At 40.9% G+C, this 13,139-nt stretch overlaps 1 protein-coding gene across 2 annotated transcripts in view; it reads left to right on the forward strand.

Annotated features, from left to right (window-relative positions):
* Positions 1-13,139, forward strand: part of PTPRT (protein tyrosine phosphatase receptor type T) — a 715,579-nt gene that overhangs the window by 251,638 nt on the left and 450,802 nt on the right. For both annotated transcript variants that reach the window (XM_065414819.1, XM_065414820.1), the window contains exon 3: positions 8,770-9,041. In XM_065414819.1, the coding sequence (XP_065270891.1) occupies positions 8,770-9,041 (272 nt within the window). The remainder of the gene's footprint in view (positions 1-8,769; positions 9,042-13,139) is intronic.

The following is a 13,139-nucleotide window of genomic DNA, read 5'->3' on the forward strand; positions in this document are numbered from 1 at the left end:
GAGCTATGGATTGTCAGAAGCTGTGAAAGGAGACTGAGTCAATACTTATCCATCTCACTTGTGTCAGCCTACCTTTTATGGCCCAGGTTCAACAAAGCACTTAAATGTGCTAAGCATGTGAGTAGCCTATTGACTTTAATGGAACTTGTAATGTCTCTAAAGTTAAGTGTGTGCTTATACGTGTAAGTTCTTTGCAGGATGAGGGCCACAGTTCCAATATTTTGTTTGCTTGATGGTTTCATCACCTGGACAATATTTAAATGTAGTTTTTGTTGTGTGAATTTAAAAAAAAACTATTTAGGCAGCATAAAATATTAAGAAAGTGATTGATAAGGCAATTAACTGTTTACCTACTGGGATCAAATAGCAACAAAACTGTTCAGGACTTTCATGGTTCAGTATGCACTTTATCCTTTTTTAAAGCACCACTAATCTCTAAGCTACTAAGCTGTTCTGGTCTATTGGGTAGAAAGAGACTATGTTTTTTTATAATAAGGATACTTTACCTGATAGATTGGAATAGGTCCTTGGCTAATGAAGACATTAGTCTATTATGTAAGCCTCTCTTTAGCACTATATTTATCAATCTGAAGTAAGGACAGTCAAAGTACAGTTCCTTCGTGACCAGGGTATCATTAACTGCACTTAGTGAGTGCAGCAGAGGTTTATTTAAAAGTTCTTCATTGCTGAGATTGGTAGAATTATTGGTCATTATAGCTACCCATTGGAGCTCTTTCAGTAAACCCCGTTCTTATTGCTGTGGTATAGAGGAGAGACTTGCAGTGAAGAGAGAGGGAGAGGGTAAGGTCTAGATATATCTGGTGCCTATGGAAACCTTAGCATATGCTGAGTGGTAGCCAGTACTATTAGCTATTTGAGTATTGGAAGCTATTCAGAGAATCAGAGAATCGTGGGACTGGATGGGGCCTTGAGAGGTCTTCTAATTCAGCCCCCTGCACTCAAGGCAGGACTTAGTATTATTGAACCCTTTTCTGAGACTTGTTGGGCTGTAAACTTTGTTTTGGAAATCAAGGAATATGTGTGAGGTGGTGAGTGGGAGGAAGAGTGTTGTCCAAACAAATATTATTCTCAGACATGCTCAGTTGCATTAGATCATTTATATGGACAAAGAGGGCAATACTGTACATGGGCATGCATTCCTGTTGTTGTCAGGGTTGATATGTGCTGATTAGTGACTCACATTGGCTCTGAACCTGCACTGCTGAAGTCAGGGTGGAATTTTTTCATTGACTTTGAGTCAGATATTGTTCAAATTGAAGTCCGACATCCTTGCAGATACTCAGCACCTGTCAGGATTTTGTGTGGTGCAAGTGACATTCACCCCTCGACAGAGGGCCGTCACAAGCCATTTTGGGGAGTTATGAATAGTTGTGGGCTGGCCCTCTCTTCAGCGGTGAACTAAACCCTATATGAATAGATCATCTGCATGAATCCTAATGGAAGCTACACATGTACATTGAGATGAGGCCATTAGTGACATCCTAGGGTATTCACTGAATGGTAGCACACATCAGAGGACAAGCTCTTCCAGTGCTGAACATCCTAGCTACTTTGCTTCTGCCATCTTTAACTAGGCACCAGAGCTTGCCCACGTGCTTCCTGTTGATATTTTTGCCTTTAAACTTCACTTTTATTTTCTTTAGAGCTGCCCTTCAATGTCATTGATAAAATTATTTCCATGTTAGACCTTGATATTACACATTTGCCTTACACTGCAAATGTCAACCAGTAGTGCTGTCTATCCTAGGTAAATACTACTGGAAACACAACCTCTAGCATTGCCTGGATGTTGTAACAGTAAAAGATAAATACTTATTACTTTTCACTTGAGGATTTCCACACAACTCGCATTTTATTTTAGTAAGGCTCAGAACTCTCTCCATGTGAGGTAGAGCCACAGCTCCATTGTATAGATAAGAAAACTAGGCTATAGAAATGTAGGGCCTGATCCAGACAGGCCTCATGTTGTCATGTGTGTCTTAGAGCAGAAAAGCAAGGAAATGTTTCGGATCACACATCACATAAATCACATCTTCCAGAAAATCTGTCAATCAAAAATTGAGTCCGGGTCTCCAGGCTGCAAGTCCTGTGCCTCAACCAGACCATTCTGTCATTAAGAATGCCCATGATTTCGCGCTTTTGGAATGGAGATAAATATCTACTTTGTACTATCATTGACAATGCTTGGTGTTCCCTTTGGTCACAGTAAGTCATTCCCATCTGTGGAAAGCCTTTGAGAACATCCACATGCTGGATCACAGGAAATCTGTCAAACTGACTTATCTGAATACACATCCTCTTTTGTGTCCCATTGTACACTTCTAGCTAGTGACTGTAATGCTTGTTCTTTCTGTCTGGTTATTCTTGCCCATGGTGCAGACAGACCCCCTGCACTAGACGTTATTTAGTTCAAGACTTAGGGAAGGGAAACTATCAGTTGGGTGGAAACCATTGAAAGATGCTGATAATCTAACAGTATCTACGGGCCACCATTATCCAACCCTTGGAAACCATTTAAAAAAAGGAGTATAGTTTAATAATACCTGTGATTTACCACTGTCTAGTCCTGGGATGTCATTGAAAATTTCTGCAGTCAGCTATTGCACAAGCAGCAGAATCTACTGAAAAAGTCTATGGCTCACAATTAGGAAACTGTGGGGAAATCTTCATTCCTAGTTCTGGGTATTGCATCCCATAATTCTTTGGGTTTATATAAGGCAAGAGAGCTGCAGACATTTTTTCCCCCCCCAAAGGACACTGGTGTACAAACTGGAACTGGTACAAATAGTTGTTACAAATTTTGTCTCTTTTTTATTTTTTGGCTAACAAATTATGAAATAATCCTTACTTTCTTCAAATATTTAGTTCAGATATCTGGTATTTGTATCATAGGGTTGGTAATTTAAGTAATATGGTATCAATTCCTGCTTCCTGATAGAATTTCTGGAACAGGAAAAAAATGAATAACACTTTTCATGGTATAAATTTACACAAGAATAATTGTTTTCTAAAATTATGATACTCCTTAAATTTCTTGTGTGACTATCTGGAAGTCATCCAAATGAATGAATATGACCCCATGAATCCAAATGAACTGAAGTTGCTGTTTATATGCATGGAAATGTTTGTGACTCTAGCTTTTTTACTACTTGACTAGTTCAATAAAATGCATGCTTGCCAAATAAAACACATGGGCCTGTTTTTGCCCTAACAATTGACAAGGGAATAGTAACTGTAAGAAATGTCTCAAATAACTTTGAATTTCTATCTGCACACCTGTCTTCAGTCCCCTCAGCCAGAGGGGAGCAGATTTCTGAGGATATGCACAAAGGTGCACAAGTTCTAAACTGTTTTTTTTACTATACCATGCGGATTATTTTCATTATCCAATACCATGTGTCATCATGCTCACCATAGACTGTTTCTTAAATGACGATATTGTAACTGTGTGCCCTACTAAGATATGTGCAAACAACATGGCATTTGAAGCACATACCTAAAAAGGTATGAGTATTTGCCTCAATAACCAGGGCAGGTTAAAATACCTGTTTGGTTTGCTCTACTTTGGTGTAGAAGAAATGTACTGCAGTTCATACTTTCCTTCACTAATGTTAACCTCCAGATCATGTCACAAGGTCAATTTGTTCCTCCAGACTTCTTTGTTAGAGGGAAAGAGTGGCTTGGTTTGGATGGTGGGAGAATTTTGATGGGAGGAGGCACAGGTGAAATTTGAGTCCATACTGTTTATCAGGTGTATTGAGAGAAATTCGGGGCCCCACTCCTCCCATTTCATTTTATTTACACAGATGTGACCCATGTTTGAGCTTAGGGCCCCGGTACAGTTGTCCCCCTTTCTCCTCCCCTCTCATCATGAACATTGGCCCAAGTTGTTGCTGTTCAATATTTTTACATATGCCCACATGTTGGGAGGAATGTTTTTCCGAATAACAACCTACATCCCTGTTTCCCTTAACCTTACTCTATTTTTCACATTATCCTCAGCCCCCACATTACAAGCCTGCCCCACTTTCTTGTGTAAAATTACCATCAAATTTTAGAACACACTTTCTCCTATACATATTCCCTTGCAAACCCCACATACGCATATTCATTCTCATCTGTTGATAGTGTTGTTATTCCCTATTAGAATATTTAAAATAACGATCTTTCCAAAAATATTTAACTTTCCTATCCAGTTGGACAAACATAGCTTCCCCCCCCCATACTTTCTGATCAGATTTGAAATTAGCATTGCTCTTTTTATACCCTACGTGCACATCATTGATGCTAGTGCATCATTGATGCTAGTGCTGCAGACCTGTTGGCTACTGATGCAGGGCAGAACGTTGTATATGTTTAGGTTCTATTTCAAGTGTTTTGTCTTTTAATTTCACATTGTGGTGTGCTTTTTTTTCTCTTTGAAATGGTTTGGGGCAAAATTCTGCCTTGGAGCGTGTGCATAGAGCTTCTGCTGGTGCTACTGGAAGGTACATTCATGTGTTCAGGGACTGAATTTGGCCCTACAAAGAACATTAGCCATTGGATTATAATAACTTTAAGGTCAGACTTTGCAGTCAAGCAGTTTGACAGTGTTCCGTTTATTTTGCACTCATTCTTTAATGATGGCAATATTTTTCACTTCTAAACAGCGTGATTGTACAAAACCAGCAGTGAAATGGCATTAATGGAGGTCTTACTCTGGTGATCACGAGGGGCTGTCAGTGGCTCATTTCTTCAGCTGTCACTTGTCAGAACACACTCATGTAATCTTAATGAACAGTGTGCAAAGCCATTAAAAACTCAATTACTGCTTTCTTTTTACTGCAGACGTGAGAAAATGCAATCATAAAGTGCTGATGTGTAAACACAATAGCCACCATCTGCTACATAGTAGCATTTCAGCTCTGCAAAGAGGATATACGTTGCAGATGCATCAATAATAGGAGGCTTATCAAGGCATCATTATGCACCAAGGGGGGAATTTTTTTTGAATTTTATGGCCAGCTAGAGAGCACTTCATTGTTTAATTCACCAATTTTCAGTGGTATAGTTGTTAACTATGAAACAGTGTTCAGTGTTTATGTTCACTGTCATTCTAGTGGATTTTTTAAAAATCATTTCATTTACCACCTTCCTTTCCTACTTGTTCCTGACTGATCTGAATATAACAGATTCATTTTGTGATTTTTCAGGACACTAGCAGTAACAGTAATATATTGTTTAAAATAACCTGTTGATCAAAGAATACTAAATTAAGTTCAAGCTGGTTTAAGAAACACTCTTGTGTACGATAAGTATGAAGACATGTTCTTTTGCACCACACACAAAACTTTTTCTTGAGCTCTTGGTGTACAGTTCACTACATATTTTTTGTTGCTGTCTTAAGATGTTTAATTTCCCACAAGAAAGTAGAAAACTGGGAGTGTGGGTGTGTATGATTTTTATTTTTCACAACCAAATATACAGTGGTCAAGTTAAAAAACAAAACAAACACTTGCCAGTTTTACCTAAGATTACTACCATTTTTAGCTATGGTTTTTATAGCTGTCGCTGTATGTCTTTCAATGATTTGTTGAACAATGTGGCTTGTATGTTCTACATGTTAGTTCCTTCTATGTTTCTCTGACCTCTGATCAGTGTCATGTCTCCTAACGATGGATGAGCCCAAGTCACGAAGCTTGAATCCAGGTTTAAACTTCACCAAATATAGGGATTGTTTGAGTGGGATTTTCAAAGGGATTCAGCATTGGCTTCATTCTGCTCTCATTTCCGTCAATGAGAGATTTACTCTCAGGGTGGATATGATTTAAATCAAATTGATTTAAATCATGATTTAAATCACTAGTCAGGAAGACTCAAATTAATCATGGATTTCTACATAAAAGTGCATTATTGTTGGTTGCTATAACCTTAATATATATTCTTCACAACTCAGAGATAGATGTAGGTTTCATTTTTAGAAGATACACACTATACATTTTTAAGTGATTTATTTTGAAAACTTTTCAGATTAGTTTTATAGCTATATCAGAAAATGAATGATTGTTTGGTTATTTCATAACCAAGGTAATTGAAGCAGAAATTTATGAAGCCATTGGGAGGTGAACGATTTCCAATTCAACAAGTTAATCATTGCTATTTGGAGGATTTTCTTGCCATGCTGTATTAGGAGGAGAACATCACCAGACAGACATTTAAATTGTTTTATTTAACTAAAACAACAATGTTATGTAGTCTGGATTTTTTTCTTCAACAGCAAACATATAATATTTTAACAAAACAAGCATATGAATTTTTTAATTTAGTCAAACATTCAAGTTTTTAAAATCAGGTTTGTTTTTGTTAAAATTGTTTTTAACTAAAATAGTTTTATATTACATGAATAGATTGTCTCATACTATAGAATTAGAATTTATAATCCCTATTCCACGATGAGATATCTTTGAGCTATAATGTATCTTAATTAAAACTATCTTTAGATAGGTTTTTTCCTCAAAAAGCATTTTATCAAAAAAATCCGATTTAAATAAAAAATCCGATTTAAATAAAAAAGATTTGATTTTTTTTTAATTATGGATTTTTATTCAGCCTGTTTACTATTATATTTGGTGGGAGCAGAACTGGGTCAACAGTGAACGCTTTTTAAAATCCCAGCATTTGACCTTGTGCTTTGGCATGGTCTTCCAATTACAGAGAGGGATCAGCTGCAAAGTTTGGATTCAGATCTAAAGTTTCTGAAAGTCCAAGGGTGCTTGAATTTGAAGTTTTCTTGGGTAACATCCATTTCTATTTCTACTAACTTGAGATGTAGGTTAGAATGGCCCTGAAAGGATCTGCCTGTCAGTTTTTTCTTGTTGCTCAGTGCAGTCGTTTTCTCATCTTTACTTACATTGTGGCTGAATTTCCTAAAGTCCCAAGAGACTTTTTTTTCCCCTTTAGTATAAAAGACTTACTTCCTTCTGCATCTTTGCCTCTCTTGATCCTTTATTGAGCGAGAGAGAGAGAGAGGGTGCGTATGAACATGGCGGGGGGGAAAGGATTTTGTGGGGGAATGCTGCCAGTGTCCGTTGATAAAAAATTATAGCATATGGCTGTTCACTGAGCAGATTTGATCAAAATGTTTATCTGGCTCATCTGGGTGTCTGTCACACTGCTGCAGTGTGGATTAGAAAGGAAAAGGGAACTTCTATAGGTTAGAACTGAAGTGAGCCTTTCCAAACTCAATCTTCTGTGAACTGCAAGAGGCCAGCAGAGAAATACATTTGTAGCATGACTTGGCAGCAGTATCGGAACTGAGAATGTCAAGAGGGTTGCGTTTGATTAAAAATTATCATGCCTGGCTGCTGAAACACAGAGATTTTTTTCCCTCCTCTCAATACTTTTTTTCCCAATTTTCCTGCCTGTGCCCACACCGAAAGCCAATTCTTTGAATAGAATCGAACCAAATAACTCCCTTAACGGCTTTCTCATTGCTAATGTGTTTTGTCACCTTGATGCATCTGTGAAGAGACAAGTTTAAAACCAACGTGTCTCAAAATAAAATGCTTGGTGTAGCAAGCTGTGAGTTCCTCAACACCCACTGCTGTGGTTTATATAAGGTAAGCTCCAGGGTAAACAAACTCATGAATCCCTTCTAATCTTATACCACCTCCCACTCCAGCATTTTCACTCTGAATGCCACTTGTGTCCAGTTCCTCCCACGAGTGGTTTAACGGTCCTTATTGCATTGTGTCTAGCTGGGATGTCACTGTTACACTCATGCGTTTAATTCTGCTGGACTTTGGCAAATGGGGGTGCTGTTAATGCAGGGGAGTGTTTAGAGGTTTACTATACAGAGATGTTGGGTTGGATCTTGTGCTGGCGTAAGCTGGCACAGGTCTGCAACGGTTCTACACTGACTTATGGCAATTGGGGGCCTCACCCACTGCATCCTTTTATATTGGGCATGCCATAGGGGGAGCCAGGTATGCAAGGGTGTACACACATTGTTTAGGGCTGGTTACTACATGAATATGGCACTACCAAATTCATGGTCCATTTTGGTAAATTTCATGTTCATAGGATTTCAAAAATCTTAAATTTCACAGTTTCAGATATTTAAATCTGAAATTTCACAGTTCTGTAACTGGGGGGGTTCCGACCCAAAAGGAAGTTGTGGGGGGTTCGCAGGGCTATTGTAGGGGGGTCGCGGCATTGCCACCCTTACTTCTGTGCTGCTGCTGGCGGTGGCGCTGCTTTCAGAGCTGGGTGCCCAGCCAGCAGTGGCCGCTCTCCAGCAGCCCAGCTCTGAAAGCAGCGCAGAAGTAAGGGTGGCAATACCGTGACCCCCTTATAATTGCCAGATTTCATGGGGAAGTCCATATTTCATGGTCCATGATGAGTTTTTCATGGCCATGAATTTGGTAAGTCTCTATACACGAAGCATGGAACAAAAAGATGTATCTTAATTTTAACTCGGAAGGAATATTTTCCTGCCCTGTTATATAAAATGAAATTGACAGAAGAAAATTCAAAAATAAGAACTCTTATAATACTCTGGTGTTAGCAGGCCCAAAATGTACTTGAATCTTTACCTGGTAAGTTTAATATCCATAAAATAGGAGGCTTCAGCTCCATGAAATGAACGTTTTGTTTTCTGACTGCTGCAGATCATGTAGAATCATTTACTTTTCTGATACAATTGCTCTGAAAAACCCAAACCAAAACCCCTCTTCTCTTCCCTTCCCCTTTTCCCTTCTTTCTCTCTAGGTTCCTTCATGATGGTGAATAGCTCTGGACGGGCATCTGGGCAGAAAGCTCACTTGCTGTTGCCCACCTTGAAGGAAAATGACACTCACTGCATCGACTTTCACTACTACCTGTCTAGCAGAGACCGCTCCAGCCCTGGCTCGTTGAATGTCTACGTGAAGGTTAACGGTGGACCACAGGGCAACCCCATCTGGAATGTGTCGGGGATTGTTACTGAAGGTTGGGTGAAGGCAGAGCTTGCCATCAGTACATTCTGGCCACACTTTTATCAGGTATGTGTTTGTAATATTTCCTCCACCAAAGATTTGCTCTGTTGCTCTGAGTTTGAGGCTGGGCTATTGTTAGTCAAGGAGGTCATGAATGTTAGTTCTGAAATAACAATACTTAAGTTTTTTTTCCTGTACAATATTGGAACAATTGTTACAATATGTCATGAGCTCTCACCCCATCACAGGCAAGAAAGGGTTGAAGTTCCAGTTCATCATTCACTTCACCTGGGTGGTAATGAGGTAGTTCCTTGTCAGTCAGGAGAGGTGGGACTAAGGAAGGATCAGGTAATAACAGGCATCTCGGCCTTACAAATAGATTGAGAGTCAAGAAGAGAGGAGCTGCTGGCTGACTGGCTTGCTCACTCCCGTGAAGGGGTAAGGTGCTAGAGGCCTCAGGAAGACTTGAGCTGGGCAGAGCAATACTCAATAGCAGAGCTGGAGAAAGGCAAGGGGATGAGCACAGGGCCCAGAGGATAGTTAATGAATCTTTGGGACTACACCTGGACATTTTGTCACCTTGGAAGTGAGCTGAAATATCCACTTTTCATCTGGAGAGCTGACTGGCATGTAAAGGCAGATGGCCTAAAGGGGGGCACTAGAGGAGAAGAAATTCTGCAACACTGCATACAGACATGAGGGGAGAGATTGATGGGACCTGCTGGCAAGAGGCAGTTTATTCTAGCTGTCTGACTGAGGGACAGGATTCCTGGATTCTGGTCCTGCCTCTGCTCTTTGGTCTGTTTCTGAATCTCTTTGGGGCAACCTCCCTGCCTCAGTTTCCCCATCTGTAAAATGGGGTAACCACTTACCTCCCCAATTAGTGCTGTGAGGCTTCCTTTGCTGATAGCTGACATACTTTGATATCCTCTTATGAGTGGTGCTTATACAAGTAAAGAGTCTTAGTTTTAGAACTGGCCTTGTGTGTGTTGATTTTGTATGGTGGGAGCCTCCAGGCATCTTGAAGCATGCTGCTTTCTTAAGAACATAAGAATGGCCCTACTGAGTCAGACCAAAGGTCCATCTAGCCCAGTATCCTGTCTTCTGACAGTGGCCACTGCCAGGTGCCCCAGAGGAAATGAACAGAACAGGTAATCATCAAGTGATCCATCCTCTGTTGCTCATTCCTAGCTTCTGGAAAACAGAGGCTAGGGACACCATTCCTGCCCATCCTGGCTAATAGCCATTGATGGACCTATTCTCCATGAATTTCTTCAACACTCTTGCTTCTAGAAGGCTTTCAGCTTCTGGAGGGAGGGCTTTATTGAACCAGTTGTTGGTCAGCACTGATGTGTTCTGAGAATAAGGATGTGTAAACCCTTCCACCTGCATTTACCATGGCTCTGCATAAAATTGGGTAAATATAAATGCACATTTATCTAGACATTTAACTATCTGCACATACTTAACCCCGTTTGCCCATGCACCCAACTGACTGCATGAGCAAGAGCGCTTGACATTTGTTCACTCACCTTTGCATTTGGGCGGTTGCTCTGTTTTTGAAAGCTTGGCCCAGATTCCTAATCTGAGTGGGCTCTTCATCTGTTTGCTTTTTCTCCTGAGTCCTCCCTTCCCCTGTTGGAGTTACTGAGTTGAACTTAACACCAGCAGCCTGGCATCTAATAGGGCATCTTTGGATCGATTTTTGCCATCTTGTAAGCTTGCTAAATAAAGTGGAATAAGTTTAGAGTAAGGGCTGCTTGTGGCACAGTTTTGCCTCTGCTGCCTAGCTGACTCCTTCCCTGAGTCTTAGAGTAACTTCCTCTCTGGTGTCTCAAGCTCTTCTCCCTTTCCCCAAGAGCGGGAGGTAGGTCAGAACTACATCCGCTGGAACTGTGCCAGCTCCCACCAAGATTGATAGTCCTGCTAGTTTAAAAGCCCAGGCCCCTTTCAGACTGGAGGGAATGTTGAATGAAAGTTAGCCCATCTGAATTCCAGTGAGTGCCGATGATGATGATTTCTGTGGTATGGATACCTGTCTACTGGGAACAGGACTAAGAGCAGCAAACCCATTGCATCCTGTCCCAGTCCTGGTTTCTGAAACGAGTAAGAACAGATCCTTCCCAGCAGTCAGCCTCAAATGGGCAGGGAATTAGAGCTAGGGAAGAATAGTCAAGTTTCTTAAGTCTTAGACTGTGAGGTGCTTCATATACCAATCCTGAACTGAAACTACATGCTTTGACCTTCCGGCATTCCATGCAGATTGTGCACATTGTGGACATAACAGTGGGCACTCCTAGCACAAGGAGCAAGCGGACAGTCTCATTCTGCTGCTGTTCAAGTTCCTGAATCAATTTCACTCAAGTAGGAGCACATGACAGTAGCCTAATCTGGACCATGGCCCTTTCATATAATGCTGAGCACTCATTCAAGAGCATCCCCACCACGAGCTACTGTCTTGGTGCCAACATCTGAGTGTATCCAGGGCTACTGGGGGATTTAATGTAGTTTACCATGATTTTTTGTTTGCTGACAGCAGGACGTCATCAGCTGTTAATCAGGGTTTTTTCAGTGACATCAGAGAGTTGCCTGGGTGAAAGATGTTAGAAATGTCGATCAAGTCCAGACGTGGTTGGAATGTCATAGTAGTTGTCTCATTATTAGTCTTTCCCAAACACAGGCTGGGCTTCAGTTAGCTAAGCCGGATTTCACACCAAGAGGACTATTTTTAAGCAGCAGATAAATTCTATATACTCAAGTGCAGGTAGCACTCTACTCTTCTGGAATGGTTCCCTAGAGGAAGAAGGGAGGCGGGTGGTTCAGGACTATTTAGATTGAAGAAACTGTTCATCCAAAGAAGGGAGGCAGATGTAGAGAGCAGCTGCAGTGCTGTCTGGGAGTTGGGAGTCAGCTGGCTTTGTGAGATCAGGGAGTAGCTGTGCTGTGCAAAGGGACCACTGCAATTTTATTTACGCAGAAGCACTAATATGCCACTTTAGGGGCTAAGTGAAGTGAAACTTTATTAGGAATGTGCATGCCATGCTTGGGCTCTTGCTGACTTTTCCAGGAGAAACTCATTATAGTTGAAGGTTTCAATTATATTTTACTACATTAATTTTGCAGCCACCTGTTTACTGCACCATCATGTGGCCTGTTCCAAACTCCTTTCTATGCACTTTCTTGGTCTTAATTCAGTAAATGAGTGCACTTTCTTTTCATGCAGGACACTTTTACCATTCTATCAGAGACAAAAAGGAATGGCAAGGAACTGCCCACTACACATTGTAGGAGAGGTACATAAATTGCTGATCAGAGGCACAAATGGGGTAGGAATTACTGTAGATAACATTCCACAGCTGAGTGTACTTTCTTTTCCCCCTTGCTTTTAATAACTGGATGGGATGTTGGGTTTTTTTTAAATCTGAACCATGGTGGCTTCTTCCCTTCCAGCTGAAAGCACTTTGGTTCTTGTCCTTTTTTGGTGGTTGGTCCTTCCAGACGTTCCCACTCTGCTCAAACTTCCATTCTTCTCAGGGTGGCTTTTAAACCTCAGAGATTCACCAGTCTCTAACTGTACAAACTGTCTCCGTCTGATGGCCTATAGACCAATGGCCATCCCAGGTCTTGTTACTTCAGCCAAGACAATGGAGAATAGTCTGAGAGAAATTTGTGTACTTAAAAGGAGGAAGTGAGAAACTTTGTCCCCATTCACTCTTCTTGGTGACCTCATGGAATACCTGAGGCTACGGGCAGACTGAGCTCAAATATGGCTGTAATCTGGGTACCTAGATGCCTGGTGGGCTCCTCATCTCCCAATTGTCAGGAAGTGGCACATCTTGATCCTGAGCCATAGAAATATTCCTTGTTTTAAAAGCCTTTCCACCCTACTGTCAATTTTAATCTAGTAGTGCATGCCAGGGAAATGCAGACTGATTCACTGAAGCCTGAAAGCATGTCCAGTGTTTCACAATGAACTCTTAAGATAGTGTTTCAAAAGTAATGGACAACCAGGAAAATTTGTCTCCACATCAAAACACGGAATTCATGTTGGACAAAATGTGGAGGATGTTCTTGATGCACAGATGCGGCTCCAGAGTCATCAGCAGGAACAGTGTTGTGTTATTAGGCTGGGAAATTGGGCATCTAACTCCTCTAGATGCTTTT

The sequence above is a fragment of the Emys orbicularis genome, chromosome 12 (genome assembly GCF_028017835.1).
Source record: "Emys orbicularis isolate rEmyOrb1 chromosome 12, rEmyOrb1.hap1, whole genome shotgun sequence".
Lineage (NCBI taxonomy): Eukaryota > Metazoa > Chordata > Testudines > Emydidae > Emys > Emys orbicularis.